This window comes from Syngnathoides biaculeatus, chromosome 11 (assembly GCF_019802595.1).
Source record: "Syngnathoides biaculeatus isolate LvHL_M chromosome 11, ASM1980259v1, whole genome shotgun sequence".
NCBI classification, from domain to species: domain Eukaryota; kingdom Metazoa; phylum Chordata; class Actinopteri; order Syngnathiformes; family Syngnathidae; genus Syngnathoides; species Syngnathoides biaculeatus.
Genome location: NC_084650.1, coordinates 30,811,413 through 30,829,428, shown reverse-complemented (window position 1 = coordinate 30,829,428; position 18,016 = coordinate 30,811,413). Strand labels below are relative to the sequence as shown.

At 47.6% G+C, this 18,016-nt stretch overlaps 4 protein-coding genes across 4 annotated transcripts; 1 reads left to right on the top strand and 3 right to left on the bottom strand.

Moving 5' to 3' along the window:
* Nucleotides 1–729: 729 nt before the first annotated feature.
* b4galt7 (xylosylprotein beta 1,4-galactosyltransferase, polypeptide 7 (galactosyltransferase I)) lies at nt 730–9,087 on the bottom strand. The gene is given in 7 exon segments (XM_061836047.1): nt 730–3,439; nt 4,441–4,545; nt 4,615–4,698; nt 4,966–5,191; nt 5,605–5,845; nt 5,848–5,960; nt 8,409–9,087. Coding segments are annotated over 7 exon segments (981 nt in total). The 5' UTR covers nt 8,465–9,087; the 3' UTR covers nt 730–3,283.
* A 567-nt stretch (nt 9,088–9,654) lies between these two features.
* Nucleotides 9,655–12,359, bottom strand: tmed9 (transmembrane p24 trafficking protein 9). The gene is made up of 5 exons (XM_061836052.1): nt 12,131–12,359; nt 11,383–11,483; nt 11,143–11,268; nt 10,931–11,077; nt 9,655–10,466 (listed from the first exon to the last, which is right to left on the bottom strand). Exons 1-5 carry the CDS (start codon nt 12,342–12,344, stop codon nt 10,317–10,319), a joined length of 738 nt encoding a protein of 245 aa, XP_061692036.1. The 5' UTR covers nt 12,345–12,359; the 3' UTR covers nt 9,655–10,316.
* Nucleotides 12,360–12,569: 210 nt separating this feature from the next.
* Nucleotides 12,570–14,454, top strand: tmem216 (transmembrane protein 216; the record flags this gene model as incomplete). Its single annotated transcript, XM_061836056.1, has 5 exons — nt 12,570–12,605; nt 13,575–13,668; nt 13,753–13,845; nt 14,045–14,246; nt 14,326–14,454. Coding segments are annotated over 5 exons (441 nt in total), but the record flags the coding sequence as incomplete, so codon positions are not given.
* A 147-nt stretch (nt 14,455–14,601) lies between these two features.
* Nucleotides 14,602–17,788, bottom strand: LOC133509221 (uncharacterized). Its single transcript, XM_061836055.1, has 4 exons — nt 17,621–17,788; nt 17,427–17,501; nt 15,411–15,522; nt 14,602–15,237 (listed from the first exon to the last, which is right to left on the bottom strand). Exons 1-4 carry the CDS (start codon nt 17,786–17,788, stop codon nt 14,852–14,854), a joined length of 741 nt encoding a protein of 246 aa, XP_061692039.1. The 3' UTR covers nt 14,602–14,851.
* Between the last annotated feature and the right edge of the window lie 228 nt (nt 17,789–18,016).

Genomic DNA, 18,016 nt, shown 5'->3' with positions numbered 1-18,016 from the left:
TCCCGTCAAGTCAACAACACTACAAATTAAAGGCAAAAAAATAAGAATGATAAAACAATTGACGGGCCAAACAAAAGTAGCGCAGCTCCAGTTCCAACGTCACGATTATCTCCGAACCCCTAAAATGACTTTTGACGGTCGGGAAGTTTGTTGGGAAACACACAAACGTAACGCGACTCTGAAGGACCCAAAAATGGCGTCATTTGCATGAAGGACCGAGGAAAATTTGCAAGATTATTCGGCGCCGTCTCCCGACGATGGCTTACTCGTATCTGTCGACCAATATTTACAAATACTGTCGAGCTCCATCCTAAGCGTCCACGCAAAGTTGACAGGCCTACACTGGCGACCCCCACCCCCCGCCCGCCCGCCCTGTGAAGAAGGTGGTCGCGCGGGGGGGGGGTGCTCGGAAAAAACAAAAAAATATTTCAGCCCCGAGGCCTGAAGTGTCAATTGATGCGCAACCCCAAATGACCAAACGGCGAGCGAAGGGGGGAAAACGAGAGGGGGGGGGGGGGGAACACACACAAATTGCTAGCTATGAACTAAACTGACGCACGCACGCACGCACGCACAAGTTAGCACCTGCGCTACAGCTATGACAAGAATGTCGCTAGCTGAAAACTCACACCAGACATGACGAGTCGACTTATTCGTTTTCAGTCGGACGGGACGAGTTGAGGTGAACGACCAAAGGGGGGAGACGGGAGGGACGGGGGGGGGAGGGGGGGGACGACTGACCCTAACCCTAGAACAACGGATCGACAGATAGCTTACATTTGTTCTATTTTACACCTTCCATCGCGCGACGATGCAATTCCTGTAAATGCTTTTGTGTCTTGAAAATGAAATATACCGTACGTAAATGCCTTAATAACTTTGATACATCTGACTTTGTCATAACAAATACACGAAAATGAAATAAGATGCTCGAAAATCCAGCTCGTGCTGCCCCCCGGCGTCCAAAACCTCAATGGCGCATAGTACCGGCAACATAACACGTGACAGAAAATCGGAGCACGTCCACTTGAAAATCTGCTTGGTTGACAAAAAAAAAATCATCATCATCATCATCATCATCATCATCAATAGCATTGTTACATGAACATGACCCCGCCCCCGCGCGGGGGTTCAACATTAAGTGTGCGTGTCTTTCGCCAGAGGGGGCGCTCAAAGTGCGACGCTGAAATCCATTCAAGAGTAAGCGGGTGACGTTCGTGGACGTCAATCACGATCCGCTCATCCACTTATGACCTGAAGTGCTTATCCTCACGAAGGTCGCAGGCGTGCCGGGGCCTATCTTCAAGCAGGAGGCTTTGTCTATTTTCAAATTTGGTGAAGTATGGAAGGATGAATGACATAAAAAATGTCAGAGTTGGGGGATTTTTTTTTTTTTTTTTGTCAGGTTTCCCAGATTTGGTAAATATTTGTGAACCGGTTGAGGAATACGGAAGGGGCAGAGGTCAACGATGGGACGGAATCATATCAGCAAAGAATTTTGAAGCAGAATAACCTTTATGTAGAAGCAATAAAGAATCATAGAAGTAACATATTGGTCTGCTTTTTATGACCGACAAAATGGCCAGATCATTGCACTTATTATTGCGGGACGTCATCGTCTTACATGTAACGCGATGCCCATCTTTGGCGTTTCTCAATTAAAACTACAGTAAAAAAAAAAAAAAAAGCTCTTAAATAAAACAAAAAACATTTCAACAATTGTGAGTTTGAAAAAATAAAAGATTTAGTAGCAGAGTAGCGTTAGCATAGCTGAGGGGTGTGCAGACTTTTGTGCTGAGGAGCCACCTTTGACTTTTTATTTGGGACATCAACTTCGTTCAAATAGTCCAGTTTAATAAAAACATACAAATGAATTAGCATGTAACGTAAATTGTAATTGAGCAATTGTTTAATATATAAACACATTGCATTATTTTCTAGAAATGAAAAATGTTATTTTTATGTCTTGGTTTAGACACGAATAAAATTTGCGTCGCGGTTGGGTGGGGCTGGGTCGGCTATCTTGGCAGTCGCAAGCGTCTGGCGGCGCCTACAGGCAATTTGCGGCTCCTCAGTTAACCGACCATGCATGTTTTTGCCACGCGATGGGAAACCAGAGAAAAGCCACGTAGGGATAAGCCGGATGTCAACCACCTGCAGCGCAAACCGTTCCAGCGCCACCACCGTGTCTAAAGTTTTCAATCAAAAGGAAAATAAACAAAATGCAAAAAACAAAACAAAACAAAATTCACGCTCATTTTGTACTTTTAAATGTATTTCATTGACCACTTCATATCTTTTGAAAAGTGCCTCTCTTTTTTTTGTAAATTTAATCATTGACAACAAATTAATAGTTTGCGAGATAAAAGGAATGCAAAAATCAATAAACCTATTTGGACAAATGACCAATTTCGGGAAAACAAAAAGTGACTAAATGAATGCAATAAATAAATTCTTGCTTTTTAAAAATGAATTTCAAATGTGTTTATGTTACAATTTCATTATTTACAGTAAATGAGCGATGCGATTATGTAACGAGATGAAGGACTACAAAACGAACATATTTTGAATTTCGCAGGAGGGAAAAAAAATACATTCATGCAAAAACTACATTTTTATCAGATTTGTCGTCATTTGACTGAGTGACTTTTATTGTATGTACATGGAATCCTTTCATTCTGTGTGCTGCTTATCCTCACTAGGGTCGCAATTTTGAAAGTAACGTCATAGGACAAATGAGCGACGTTCATCCCGACGCACTCGATTTGAGCGGGCGCACCGTTGGCGGCGGCCCAAGTGATCTCCCACCCCCACCCCGGAGGAATTTGGATCCGTCCCCCGGTCCCCACTCCTGAATCACGAGTCGGCGCCGCGAACGAATCCAATCCTCCTTTTCGTCATCACGCAGGAATGTTTGCTTCTTCTGGCTTTTTATTGAGCTGCTCTTATTTTGAAAAGCAGCCCGACTTGGATTTTAGACGTTGTGCTCGCTGGTTTGAATGCCTGAGCGGGACCACGACAATATCTTTGTTCAGTCATTTTAAAAAAAACATCTCCCAGGGCGATGGTTATGAGCGCGACTTGCATACGACGACGAGGCTACTTAAAAACAAATCCGATCTTTCTTTTTCACCTATCGGAGCTGAAACGAGAGAAGACGGAAAAAAGAAAGGAAAAGGAAAGAGGGGAAAAAAACAAAACACAAAAAAATAGCCTCGCTGCCCGCCAAAAAAGCGGCCACGGAGTCAGCCAAAGTGCGCCCACCTCAGGGCGAGTCGGCGTCCTACGCCAGGAGGCACCAGGGCGTCTTGTCCAGGTCGCACTCCAGCCTGGCGTTGATGACGGTGCACGGAGCGCCCCCTACAGTCAGCTCCTGGCGGGACTCCACGCGGTAGCGCAGGTTGCTGAGGCCCCCTTCAGGATCCACTTTGAACTGCTCCTGCAGGACCACAACGCAGACAAAACCCAAATGAAGTCGAGTACACGTCCGAAGAAGGCCTTTCATTCATTTCACATGGATTGGAAAAAGAAAAATACAGTTGCTTTTATCATCGTGTCTCTCTCTCCCACCCCCCACACACACACACACACGCAAAAAAAAAAAAAAAAGGAAAACAAACTAATTACAATCAACTGGGGCATTACTTAACAAATCTCAAACGATTTTCCGCTATTACAATGCATTAATGAATAAAAAATTCATTGACAAAATATATTTCAATTAAGCAGTATTAAAGAAACTAAATTCACAAATGCAGCAAACCGAATCGTACCAATTTAATAATAAAACACTCCATTTTATTTCATTAAATAATGATTTTACCACTTCATCAAATTTGTTAAAAATCATTTCAGACTTCATTAGTTAGAAAAAAAAAAAATCTGAAATATTCAGGTAAATGAATACAAAAATAAAAATGGAAAATTAAACAGCAAAGAAAAAGTGACAATGAACATTGACAACTATTCATTTCATCTACGTGATTAAAGCTCTTTTTTTTTTTTTTTTTTACACATTACGACTCAACGATAATTTGTTTATATTTCATTGAACTACAATAAATGTATCAATAGTGACTCAAATTTGTGAATTTTTTTAGCATTTTATTTACAATCAATTTATTCAAATATCGAGCGAGAACCCCCCCAAAGTTAATTATGAAAGACAAGAACTAAAACATGCTAATTTTTCAAAGAATCTGGAACAGATTTCAATCGAATAAATGCAACAATCCAATTATTTTAGAGTTGTTGTACGATATTATTGACGACATACCGTATGAATCGACCAAACATTCAAACCCAGTCAAGACTTTCAATGTACGAAATTTAGAAATAAACAACCAAAATTCAAAATTCAAAAAACGAAAAACAAAAATCCATCCAAAGTCCTACCTATGACCTTCTGACCCTGTCCAAAGTGAAAGTTGAGAGGCCAACCTGCTTCTGGGCCGCCACACGCTTCTGGTCCCGCTTGCGCCAGGCGGGGTCGTGCACGTGCCGGAACGTCTCGTATCCCGTGGCGATCCCGCTGGGCCGAAACAGCTGCCGACGGGCGGCGCCGCTTTTAGCTTTCAAAAGCGGAGACCGCCGCGACTTTGAAGAGACGCTCACCTGTAGGTCGGCTTTCCTCAGACGCCGGTAGAACTCGTCGTCCTCGCGGCCCCAGCCCCAGAACCGATTGGACATCCCGTTACACTGGCCCCAAATACGCACACACAAAAATATTTCAAAAATGATGAAAAAAAAACGCCACAAGCACTGGACAAGTTCAAAAAGGTGCACTCGGGCCTCAAACGTGCGCGAGCACATGCCCAGATTCGGCACAAAAACAGTTCCAATAAGGCACGATTCCGCCAGCCATCCATTCATCCATCCATCCATCCATCCATTTTCTGTACCGCTTACGCACACACGCACACGAGTGTCGCGGACCAATTCACGCGCGCTGGATGTTGCCGATACCATGTGGTAGTGTTTCTTGGTAAGCAGCAGGATTCCGCCCACGTAGGTCTTGTAGTGGTAGAGGGGGTGCAGATCCGGCGAGGCCACGTGGAAGGGCCCGTCGGCGGGGAAGCCGTAGTCCAGCGCCTCGTTGAGGGGCAGCAGGTCCACGTCGTGCATGGCCACGTAGTCCGTGTCGTTGGCGCTCTCCAGGTAGCCCACGTTGATCAGGGACGCTCGGTTGAACCTGCCGCGGGCCACGCAAAGGCGACGGTCAGCGCCGCCGCAATTGCGGCCGTTTTCAAACAACCTATTTTTTGGGGGGGTTGCCTTTAAAACAGAATAACAGGGAAGACCTGATTTGGACGCCGGGGGTCACTGAGTTCTGCTTCCTCTTAAAAGCAAGAAAAAGAGGCCGAGAAGGTCCTCGACGAAGTTACGGAGAGCGTCACAAAAATCTACGCCCGCCCGCCCACCCGCCTCCGAGCCCTTTTCTAACCTCTGCTTGGCCGCGCCGCTGCTCCCCGCAGCTGTCCGAATTGCTAACTTCCGTTAGCCCATCTATGGCTTTCCACCTTATGTTAGCCCTAAGCTAACAAAGTCGACGATTTGTTGAAGGGCCCGACGGTTGAACGGTCAGGCCGAGCGGCCGCGTCTCACCTGAAGTGGTCCACCTGGTTGATGACGAGGATCTGGTGCTTGATCTTCTTCTTGTTCAGGAAGTCGTGCATGAAGGGCACGAAGACCAACAGCTCGTCGAAGCGCTCCCGGAAGGGCACCAACAGCGCCAGCTTGTGAGGACCCCACGACGCCTCGTCCGGCGAGCGGCCCTCGGAGCGGCAGGGCGGGGGCGGGGGCGGGGGGTCCGGCTGCGGGGGAGCCCCGCGCCGCTCCGCCGGGCGGCGGCGGCGGCCGCGTCGGACGAGCAGCCGAGCTGCAGCCACAGCAGCGACGCCAGCAGCAGCAGCACGCAGAGCCCGAACAGCTTGTAGACGGAACAGCGGCCCCACACCGACCTGAACGCGCAAAACGCCAGACTAAGATTATGGTCGGCGTTCGTATGAACTGAGCTTTGAAAAGGAGATATCGTCACGTCATTACAATGCGCGATCCATTTTTTGAGGGTGACAAAAAAAAAAATTGATGCCCACGAAAGGAGCCGTGTCCGAACTTTGTTATCACGGCTCTGCCCGTGGTGGGTCCCCGCCGAGGGCGAGACCGAGCGCCATCGCGCACGCCGACGCTTCTGACCACCGGACCACCTGCCGGCAACGTGACCGATCGCAGCACGTCATAAGTGATGCGTCACATTGGACTGTTCTGTTTTGCCTCTGCGATCTTCTTCTTCTTTTCCTTTCGGCTTGTCCCGTTAGGGGTCGCCACAGCGCGTCATCTTTTTCCATCTAAGCCGAACCTTCTCCTGCGTCTTCCTCTCTCAACACCCCAACCGCCCTCATGTCTTCCCTCACCACATCCATAAACCTTCAGTATGCCACTTCTTCTTCGCTAATCTCTTGCCTTGTATTTTGGGGTTCCACCACCAAGTCTCCTTCTCCCCTTTCCTTCCCCTTACCAAAAGACACAGCAAGTAGTCTCCTGCCCGTCTCTCTGATCACCTTGGCTGTCGTCGTCCAGTCTTCCGGGAGCTTCTGCTGTCCATCGAGAGCCTGTCTCACCTGTTTCCGAAAGGCCAGGCCGCACAACCTTCTTCCTTTCTCAGCCTCCGCCGCATGGTTCTCTGCTCTACCTCCGTCTTCTTAATCTTCCTACCCACCGCCAGACTCATCCTACACACCACTAGCCTAGGCTGTCGAGCTGCACTCTCCCCCCCTACCACTACTTTACAGTCAGTAACCTCCTTCAGATTACATCGTCTGCACAAAATATAATCCACCTGCGTGCTTCTACCTCCGCTCTTGTAGGTCACTATGTGTTCCTCCCTCTTCTGGAAATAAGTGTTCACTACAGCCACCTCCATCCTTTTTGCAAAGTCCACCACCATCTGTCCCTCAAAGTTCCTTTCCTGGATGCCGTACTTACCCATCACGTCTTCATCGCCCCTGTTTCCTTTACCAATATGTCCATTACAATCTGCACCAATCACAACTCTCTCGCTGTCTGGGATGCTCAGAACTACTTCATCTCGTTCCTTGCAGAATTTCGCTTTCAACTCGAGGCCACATCCTACCTCCAAGACGTTCTTAGCCAGCTCTTCCTTTAAAATAACCCCTACTCCATTTCTCTTCCCATCTACTCCGTGGTAGAATAATTTAAACCCTGCTCCCAAACTTCTCGCCTTACTACCTTTCCACCTGCTCTCTTGGATGCACAGAATATCAACCTTTCTCCTAATCATCATGTCAACCAACTCCTGAGCTTTTCCTGTCATAGTCCCAACATTCAAAGTCCCTACACTCAGTTGTAGGCTCTGTGCATTCCTCTTTTTCTTCTGACGCCGGGTCCGGTTTCCTCCTCTTCTTTGTCTTCGACCCACAGTAGCTGAATTTCCACCGACGCCCTGCGGGTTAGCAGTGCCGGGGGGGGCGGGCGTTGTTAACCCGGGCCACGACCGATCCGGTATGGGATTCTTTAGATGAACGCTCATATTTGTTTGGCACAGTTTTTACGCCGGATGCCCTTCCTGACGCAACCCTCTGCATTGATCCGGGCTTGGGACCGGCCTACAGATCGCACTGGTTTGTGCCCCCATAGGGCTGCATTGTTTTGGCTCTGCGATACGATCCAGTAAATCAATAAGCAATGAGGGAAAAACGACGTTGCACGTTTTGTCATTTGGCCCAAAGTGGCCAGCGTGCTGGTAAAAAGTAACATTTGTTGTCAAGGATAGAAGACAACTGACACATTTCAAGAGCTGAAGTGAGAAATGAGAAAATTGGCCCAAAATCCCCACCTGTGGGAAATTCCGATGTGTTTGGACCGCAACATTGCTGACATTGCCCAGCATGAAGCCCAAATGATTGGAAGGTCACTCCAAACAAAAATGAGAGATGACTGCCAACAAAACAATGCAAAGTTGCAAAGATGCAGTCGGTGAGTCCGTCCATGTCAACACCAGTTCGGCACGACAAGGTGGAACTCGTCCAGTGTCCAAACAGCCTCGACTTCAACATTCCCGCAAGTCCAAGGAAGAAGCACCTCCTTCATCACCGCCCATTTCTACCTCATTTGAAAAGAAAGCTTCTTCTGTTGCCTCGAAATGCAAACCCTGGTGAACACTTTTGAAATAAAGGAAAACGCAAGTGTAATCGTGTTAGCTAGCAATCAGTATGATGTTTAAATGATGACTTGAGAGGTGGCAGTGAGTGTGTCGAATCACACGCAGACGTTGACTTACTCCTCCTCGTCGTCTTCCTAGTTGACAACTTATTTTCTTCAAATTCAAAAAGACTCATCGTATGATTCGAGAATAATAAAGTTTAAAATGAATGACAGAGTGAAATTACCTTCTCTCCTCCTTAAAATAGAGCACCGGTTTCCTCCTCGATGAAAACATCGTCATGCTTCCTAAAAAGTTGCCACGTTTTTCGAAAGAACAACGCCAAAGCCCGAAATGTCCACCATGCCGACGACGTTTCCCATTTAACCGGACTTGATTCCAACTTGTCTTCCTTCCCGGGGAAGCCTCGTTCACGTCGGCCGCGGCGTCCTTTTCCTCCTCGGCGGCTGGACACGTACTATTAGCATTAGCACTAGCGTACCTGCGCCGTGCTAAGCTAACATGCTAACGTTAGCCTCCGTGCGACGAGCGCCTGTTAAAACTCAACAAACGCCATCATAAATAAACAGAAGTTAGATTTTCTTCATTTAATTTCCACACGAGGAGGGGGGGAGGAAAAAAACAACAACAACAACAACTGAGCCACGGTTGTGTTCAACTCGGCCGGACACTCGAGCGGAAACACAGAAAGTGGAAAAAGTTCCACTAGCGCAGCCAGATGAGGTGGCTGCGGGTCTGGTTCCGACGCCTCCCGAGCTGAGGTTTTCCGGGCACGTCCCACCGGAGGGGCTGCGTCTCTCAGCTGGCCAGGGAACGACTTGGAATCCCCCTGGAAGAACCGAATGAAGTCGACGGGGAGAAGGGAAGTCTGGGCGCCCCTGCCCCGGGTAAGCGGTAGAAAAGGGAGGGATGGATGGATGGATGGAGGGAGGGAAGGAGCGATGGATGCATTGACTTGACGCTTGAGGGGAAACAAAGCACAAACACAACCACATGATTGTATTTAATAGCATGAAAATGTCAGTGGTTCCCGAACATTTGATGGCTTTCTGACCAGCCAAAGTTATCCAGCCATCCATTTTCTCAGCCGCTTAGCCTCACAATTGATCATCAATTATCAACATTTTCTTAATAATCTTAATCGATGCAAAATGCCTCGATACATTTTTAAATGCTCCTAGGAAATCACAATGTGCAACCACAGTTGAGCTATTTGTGGAGGGCTACTTTTGGTCCTGTTGGCTGCACAAAATTTTCCAAGATCTCATTTTAAGAATCTTTGCAAATATAAGGTTCATAACAGTTCCATTGGAATGTTTGTATCCTTTATTCAAGGCAAAATGTCCCAATGGAACTAGCACGAGTTGACAATTCAGAAAAGTCAAACTTTTCAAATTAAAGTAAGTACCCTAAGAACTTTTCACGAGATAAGATAAAGCTGTGTTTTTGTAGCATTAAGCCCTTAAAAACAGTCAGGTGAAAGTTCATTTTTATTTCAACATCATTTAAATTATGACATTTACTATTTCAGTGATACCAAAAGTGTGAACATGTTTTCCCTTAGGTGGAAGAAAAAGAAAACGCTCAAAGTGGGCAAACTTGGTGAAGCCTGAAATGTGTTCCACTGAAAAAAATATCTGCAAACAAAAACAAAACCTTTTCAGTATTTTCTAAAATCAAATAGACACAAACATCCACAAAGAGAAATGCCAGTGTCGCACGACTGATGAATTCAACTTCGAGCTCCTCCTTCCGCCATCGACGTCAAAACGTGTCGAGATCAGGCAAAAAAAAAAAAAAAACCCCCCCCCAAAAAAAAAAGTCACCATTCACACGGTTTGCAGTAACTCATTCCTTTCGCCCTTCACCTGCTAAAACTTTCCAAACCTTTCATATTTTGGGGAGGATAAAATGAAATCGCTTGACAGGAGTTCACACGCGTGCGCAACGAAAGCCGGCGAGCGGCCGCCGGCTCCGAAATACAAAAATCCAGCCGGCCCGCTCGGCACATCATCGGGTCGGGCCAAAGCTTTCAGTCCAAATAGAATTCCCAATATCGGCTCCGTCGGTCGTCGTCGTCTCGAGTAACTTGCGTGCGGCGCTTCTCGGTTCCGTTCGGCATCCGGCGACGGCTTTACACGAGCTTCTTGGCCTCGAAGAAGCTCTTGAGATGTCGCATCTGCCAGATGCCGATGGCCACCAGGATCAGCGTCTGCACGATGGACCACCACAGCACGCGTTGGTTGGTGCTCTCGCTGGTCTGGCGGAAGCGTTCCTCACGGTACTGGACCGAGACATGACAAACAAATTCACGGGCAGGAAAAGCATTTCAAAATGAGGAAGGCGACGGCGGTTATTGCGAGCAACGATGACGTTACCAAATACTCACCGGTATGCACTACAACTTCATGAAAGGAAATCATATCAGTTCCAATACTTACGCTCAACGGAAAAGTGGATTTGCACAAAAGTCGCTCTGTCCCGAGTTGTTGAACAATTTGTCACGTGCAGTAAATACTGTGAAATAAAAGCTCCAATTCTGACCGCAAAACGTCCCGTGAAGACGACCAAAACAAAAGAAATGCCAGAGGTGTGAATTGCACAATATTGACGTGATTATTTTCGGGTCCTTTTTCATTTGGGCAGCAATTTAGAGCAAACCGTGAGGTTGGAGTCGCACGGAACAGCTTGATGATATGAATTTGGATCGGCCGCCGTGCGATGACTTAACCCGGTTTGTCCGCTCACCCTCTGGTAGTTCTGCTCCTTCTGGATCTGGTCCACCTGCTCCACCAGCTGCCTGACTCGCAGCTGCAGCTCCGACAGTTTGTCTTTGGCGGCGATCTCGGCGTAGTTGTTGGCGTGCTCGCCGACCTGGATGTCCAAGTGGACCCTCTGCGAGCGAGCGACAAACAACGGTCAAAGCAAACGGCGGCAGACGTCCGCCGGCGCGTCCTCACCAGCATGCCTCCGGCAAACAGCGAGAACTTGGACGAGTTGGAGTGCAGGCAGATCTGATGTTCTCCGGGCGTGTGAGACGTGAACGTGAACCTCCCCTCCGAGCCGTACTGTCGAGACAGGATCACCTGCAAAAGAGGGAAGGGACCGAAAGACGACGACGACAACAAGCCAAGGGATGTGAGAAGTTGGGCCGCGGCAGATAAAAGATTCTCATGCTTATTTGCAGCAGAATGTGCAACCTTCTCATCTGGGTCTTTGACCTCCACAAACATCCCCAGACCCTGAGTGGCCGGCAAATATTCCTCTTTGTGTTTGTCGTACAGCTGAGTCCGATAGTTGCCTGCAAACGCACCAGGAGAACTGATTGCGAATAAAAATCCATTCCTCGGGCAATTCATTTTTGGGAGCAACGTTTGCACGGCTCGATTGGAAAGCAGGACATTGCATCAAAAACAAAGTGCAGAAAAGGAAGAAACAAATGAATTACGATGATCGTCGTTTTCCCAAAAGAAATAGCTGATGTTTGCTAATATCTTCTTGGGGGAGGACAAAACGCATCAAGATCCCTCTGATTTCATATACAATGACAGCAATCGACGATGAAATTCGCAGCATTTGAACAACTTTAGCCCAAACGAGGTCACTAACCAATTAAATGATGAAAATAGGAGACAAGAAGCGAGATTTTTGTGTTGGTTGATCAATGTTCAACCCCTACTAAGGCGACTTCCGCATTCAAAGCGGAATTCAAATGGCTTCACTCAATTTCGTCGACAGCAAGTCTTTGGAAAAGTAAACACGAACCAGATCGTTTGGATATTAACTTCATCCCAGAGCCGTACGTGCTGTACAAAACTAGAGAAATTGGACGTCAATTTGCGCTTTTTCGCAACTTTGGTGAAAACGCAGCGCAGGCTTGTTCGTCTCAAAGATGAAGTCGGGGAGCTAGCACTTAGCATTAGCAAGGCCTGCCTCCGAGGCGCTCACCGATGATCATCGTCTCGTCCGGGATTTCTTCTATAAAGCACTTCTTCTCCGTCTCTCCGATGTGGAAGTACAAGGCGGAGACGACCCCGTAAAAAACGCTCAGAAGCCAAAACCTCAACAGAACCGAACAAATCCCGAGGGCCGCCATCTTCCTGACGGGGAGAGCGCTACCGCGCACGCGCGCGAGCGCCAATGCCACGTCAAACAAAGCCATCACCCGGCCAATCAGCGTCGTAGATAATTATTATTATCTTTTTTTTTTTTCTGTGTGTGTTTGCATTTTTAGTTGAAACCCGACAAATGAGAGAAGATCTCAAGTAGAAAAAAAAAAAAAAAGAAAATAATTACGGTCAAATGTTTGTCATTTAAAAGCGAACAGGCCTTCGCCTTTCACGCAGCAGAGGGCAGCAGAACAACATGCGGGCGGTTTAGTCGATGAGCGAAGAAGTGTCTCTTCCGCCACGCCGTTTCCACGGTAACTAAAATGGCGCCCGGTAAGCATTTCGTTTTCTGAAGCGGTCGCGTTAACATGCCGCCTCCAGATATCATCAAGAAAGTCAGCAATGACATTTTCTGTAGGATTTCGTGACGTCAACGTATTTTTTGAACGTGAAGTGCAGATCTTTGTCGTCACACGATCGTAAACTTGACAAAAGGCCACTTAGTAGCAATCGTGGACGTCGGTTTTTGTGCGGGTAATCGATGAACGTGTTACGTAAACAAAGGTGGCAAAAGTCTTCACGTTCGCCACTTAAGAAGTGCAAGTACTGCAGGCTAGGTAGATGTGTACGAAGACCCGTACGAGTAGAAGTTTTGATATCATGGGGGGAAAGTACAGACTAAAATGTTCTCAAGTAAAGAAGCGAGCTCAAAACAATCGAAAGTATTCACTATGATTGTGAGAATTGGAAGCTGAATTCATGACGGATCTTTTTAGACCGGTGGAGGACACGACACATTTATTTGCCATCAGTGAATCATCTCGGAGATAAAAACACACGTCTCAAATGAGGCCATCAATGTTGCTCATTTTCCAAATAATTCATGCTCATGTTGTTCACACGTTAGACGAATCCAAAATGCTTTCCCTCTCTCTGTTTCTATTTGTAATCCGCAGAGGATGAAAACGTAACAAAGCTATTGTGACAAAGTACAAATGTCTGTAAAATGAAAATGATACCGAGTAGCAAAGTATGAAGTCAGACGTGAGGTTACGTTGTTGTCTTTAAAACTAACGAAAGGCGAAATAGAATGAGGCGTATTGCGTTTAGCTGCTCGTCATGTTGCACTTTTTGATTGTGATGTCATCGTCTCTCTGCAGGGAGCCAGCCAATCGTATCCTCCGCATGATGCCATTTCGCTTGTGTGTGTGTGTGTGTGTCCCCCGGACTTCGCACATGTGACCTTTTGCCACCTTGACCCGCAACCCTTTTCCCCCTCCCAGCTGTCGTCGACTCCCCTGCAGGTCCTGCTGTACCTCAACTGCTGGTACTTTGCCGCCTTCTTCCTGGCAAGCGTCCTCACGTTCGTCTATAAAGGTCGTTCGTCCGTCCGCTCAACGTTGATTTCAACTAGCGTCAACGTCACCAAGTTTGTGCTCTCCGTTGTCTTCTTCTCCGCAGGCCTTTTGCTGCCTTACCCGTCGAGTAATCTGATTCTGGACGCGGCGCTGCTGGTCCTCTTCCTCGGTCTGGAGATTCTCCGGATCTTCTACGGTGGGTGCCGACGCCGCATATGAGATTCGGGTCGTCCAGATGAGGCGGACCTTTTAGCCCCCCCCCCCATCCTTGGAGCCAGTTTGACTTCGCAACATGAAATTTGTTGGACCCGTCTGTCATGAGCAGACGCACGTGTGGAAAATGCAGCGCTCTGTCTGGCGCCGGTCGGTGACGTGCGCCTGTGCCTGCGCTTCAGGTTGGAAGGGCAACTTGTGCGAGCACACGGCGACCACGGCGGTGTCGCTGTTCCTGCTCCTGCCGTGCGTCGCGCTGTGCGTCTACTTCCTGCTGCTGCAGACTTTCGTGCTGCATTTGGAGTTCCTGCTGGGCTCGGTGCTGCTCTGCTTCTACGGGCTCCAGTTCCTGCTCAGCGTGCTGGCGCTGTCGGCCTTCGCCAGGTGAGCCCAACGCGCCCCTTTATCCGCCGCCCCCCCCCCACCCCGTGCTAATGTTTTCCGTCACGTTTCCTTCCTACAGGTCCAAAGCGTACTGACCGGCGCCGAACGTTACGTCAAAGACTTCACGTGCAATGCAAACTTTATTTGTACGTGTACGCATTTGTAAAACTAAAGTTGACAAACGGGTCAACAGCGCCATCTAATTCAACTGCCTCGCTCCGCTTTTTTCCCACCCTTGATGGTCGGCATATTGATTTGTCTGCATCTGAATGATTAGTCAATGAGTATCCTCAGAATCAGCTTTATTGCCCAAGTGTGCAAAGACGCACAAGGAATTTTATGACATTCGCATGAAAAAAACCAGGGACGGGAACTATTCCTTATAAGAAGAGTCGTGCACGATGGAAAATCTTCTTCGTTTAGAAGAGGTCAGAGATGAGAGTGCGTCCCCCCCCCCATTGTCCCTTTACCCGTTCCCGTTCCAGGCCAGTCCAATGACAATTGTGCAAAAAGGGAGCAGTTGCAAGTGACCAATCGTGCGCTAATCTCCAAAATCTATCACTAATACCGATACTGATTGGCCCGGCAGGATGCGAGTGAGCGTCTCAACAACGGCACGAGGCGCAAAATTGTACATTCGCTGATTGAGAATTTCCCGACTTCATTCCCAGAGGGGGGAAAAAAAACTGTTGGAAATGCCCGCTCGTTTGGACTCGCATCCGACGGAAGGGGCCGGAAGAGCAGTTGGCCGGCATGTGGAGGGTCCGAAGGGATCCTGCCCGCTCTGGACCCAGTTCGAGCGGCGCGTCTGTTTTCAAGGGTGGTCCGGCGGTTTCGATCGCCCCTCGCCGTCTGATTTTGCCCCAAAGCAGACTGGGATGGAGGTACACAGTCCCCGTGTAGAACGGTCTCAGCAGCTGGCGTGACAGCCGATCCTCCCGACAAGAACGGCGGAATCTCATCCGAAGAGCCGCGAGAATTTTGCCGGTTTCTGGTGAAGCGCAAGAAGTTGACTGTTGACAAGATGGCGAGAAGCTTTCGTCTCGGTGCTGATATTTGTTAATACTACAAAGCAAACGTGACGAGGTCACCTCTGAGCTTTCATAGGACATCGACGCCAAATGACGCGGAAAAATCATCGTGAGAAGATCGTGCGCCTCCTACCTGAGCGTGACGAGAACAGACAGCAGGGGGCGGCAGAGCGCTTCGCTGGGATTTTAGAAGGAAGGTCAGAGGTCACTCCAGAGTCTGCATGAGCGTCGTCTGAGCTGCTTGTCTTCACAAGAAATTTGGAATTTCAGAGTGATGACCTTTTTTCTTTTCTTCTACTCGATGAAGATGTACTGAATGTGAGGGTGTCTTTCCATTGGAGGAGGCCGTCGTCACGGTAACGCTCATCAGGTCGAGACCCGCCGACGTTGTTTCGTCTGCAAACTCCGCTAATCGGATCTCGACACGTCGGGACGATCTCATCTGCGGTTCACTTTTTTTCCTGATCTTGTCGGCGTGTGTGCTTACATGATGCAGGTCGCAACATGTTCACTCAAAATATTTGCAAGCCGAGACGCCCCAACACAAAATTCACGTTGTTGTTGTCCTGCGATCTTTTGCGGCAAGCTCAACCTGAAGAAAGTCCTGCAACGCTTTACATGCTCGCACAATGTTTTCTTTTTTTTTCCTCCACCACTACAGCTCCGCCTAGTGGATGTGGCGGTTCACTGCCCCACTTGGCCCCAATGCAAGCGGACTGTAGCAACCGATGGAATAAATCTTTGGTTTAAGTCAGCGGTCGGCAACCTTTGACACCGAAAGAGCCATTTGAACCCGGTTTCCACGGAAAAGAAAACACTGGGAGCCGCACATCTAAAATGAAGAAGAAAAAAAAAAACTTCTACTACTTTACCGCAGCATGTTTCTCCGTTGGCTTTGCCGGGCTTGAAAGTCGCTCCAAATCGACGGCGTTTCAGCGGGTTTACCCGCTTCCGCAGTGTGACGTCTATTTTGAGCGACGAAAAAATAATATCAAATAACTTCATTAATATTTTAACATTTCAAGATCACAATAATCTTCAAATTTACAACTAAAATAATATAAAAACTAACACAAATAAAACACACTTCAATTAAATACAAAAAAATTTTTTTAGTAATTTATTTTCCCAAGCCAATCAGAGCCGCATTATAAGGATGAAAGAGCCGCACGAGGCTCCGGAGCCGCGGGTTGCCGACTGCTGGTTTAAGTCATCTCGTTGATCTGGATACGAACAAACTAAGGAAGTGGGTGACAAACTACCTGACGGTTGAAAATGAAGTGGAAGACTGCAGAAAATGAGGAAAAAGACAACAAAGTGACCAATCAAGTTCTCCGTTGATATCATTCCTTTACTTCCCCTTGTAAAAAAAGAAAAAAAAGTGCCCAAGTTATGTTTTACTTGTAAAACTACAACTTCAATTTCAGAAATGTATTTGTTCTCCTCTTGAAAACAAAACAAACAAACAAAAATCCCAAATGGTACCTGCAAGCACTGTTGTGTGCCGGTTCGACTGCTCAATTTGAGCCGACGAGCGGCAAACGTCGCCCGGCGGGGTCACGGGGGCGACCATCTGCGGCCCACAAACGGAAGCGGGGACCTCGATCTGCGTTTTACGAAGCTGAAAGTGTCCGAGGAGAGAGGAGTCTCGACGTCCTTGGATGTTCTACATTATTATGTCAATGTTGATAAAATGACATCCTTGCCTTATTTATTCGCCCTGCTCTGTATCGGTGGCAGGCATGGAAAAAAAAAAAAAAGCATTAACGAAGTTATCATCCCCCAAAAAAATCCAATTCAAAAACCAGAGAGAGAGAAATGGCAAATTAAAAAAGGACCACAAAGCGGAGGATTGCTGTAGTCGTGCTGCTCAATGAGAAGTTGCGGCGATTGCGACATTTTTGTTGATTCTTTTTTTTTTTTTTTTTTTTTAACCCGGTACAAGTTTCAAGAATGAAATGATGGGATAGATTCGGTGAGCAGACTTTCACAATTGCTTCCTGTGTATGGCTCTGGTGTGCAAATATGCACAAATGTTCAACTTTGGGCGTATCAATTTCGTTCACAAAAATATCAGATTTGTTGACAATTACTTTTGATACGTTGAAACGTCTTGCGAGCGAAGGAAGCGTCAAAGTATTTTGTTCACCTGCAGGCCACCTTTGTGCTTTGCGGTCACACGTGACTTCCGGCTGGCTTGCGCTTGGGTGCCACGTCCGCATGCCTGCCAGGTGGGGTGGGGTGGGGTGGGGGGGGTCAGTGCTGACAGAGCCACACACACACACACACACACAGACAAAAAAGGCAGCAGACTGCCAGAAAAGAAGAGCAGAGCGAGCTCACCTCCCTTCCTGCCTTCTCAGCCTTTCTGGAAGCTTCCAGGCAGGACGGAAAATGCCACGTTGGCCAAAGCCCCGCCCTCCCATCCAGCTGTTCCTGTCCCCGGACGACCCTGTCTGATGACGTCCGGGTCGGTCGATTCCATCCTGTCGGGTAGCCGCCGCAACCCATCCCTTTTCACCTCTTTGAATAAGATCGCAACGAGGCCTGCAACAAAAGATGATTTTGATAAATCTGCCCATTATTTCCTCAATGAAAGCATTTGCAGATTTCGAGTTGATCATGTGACATTTTGTCTTTTCGTCCAGCAAAAATGTCGATGATTTCTTTTCCACAGTCAAAGCAGATGTTTGCCAACATCATCCGTCTGCTTCAATATTAAGAAAAATATCATTCTCA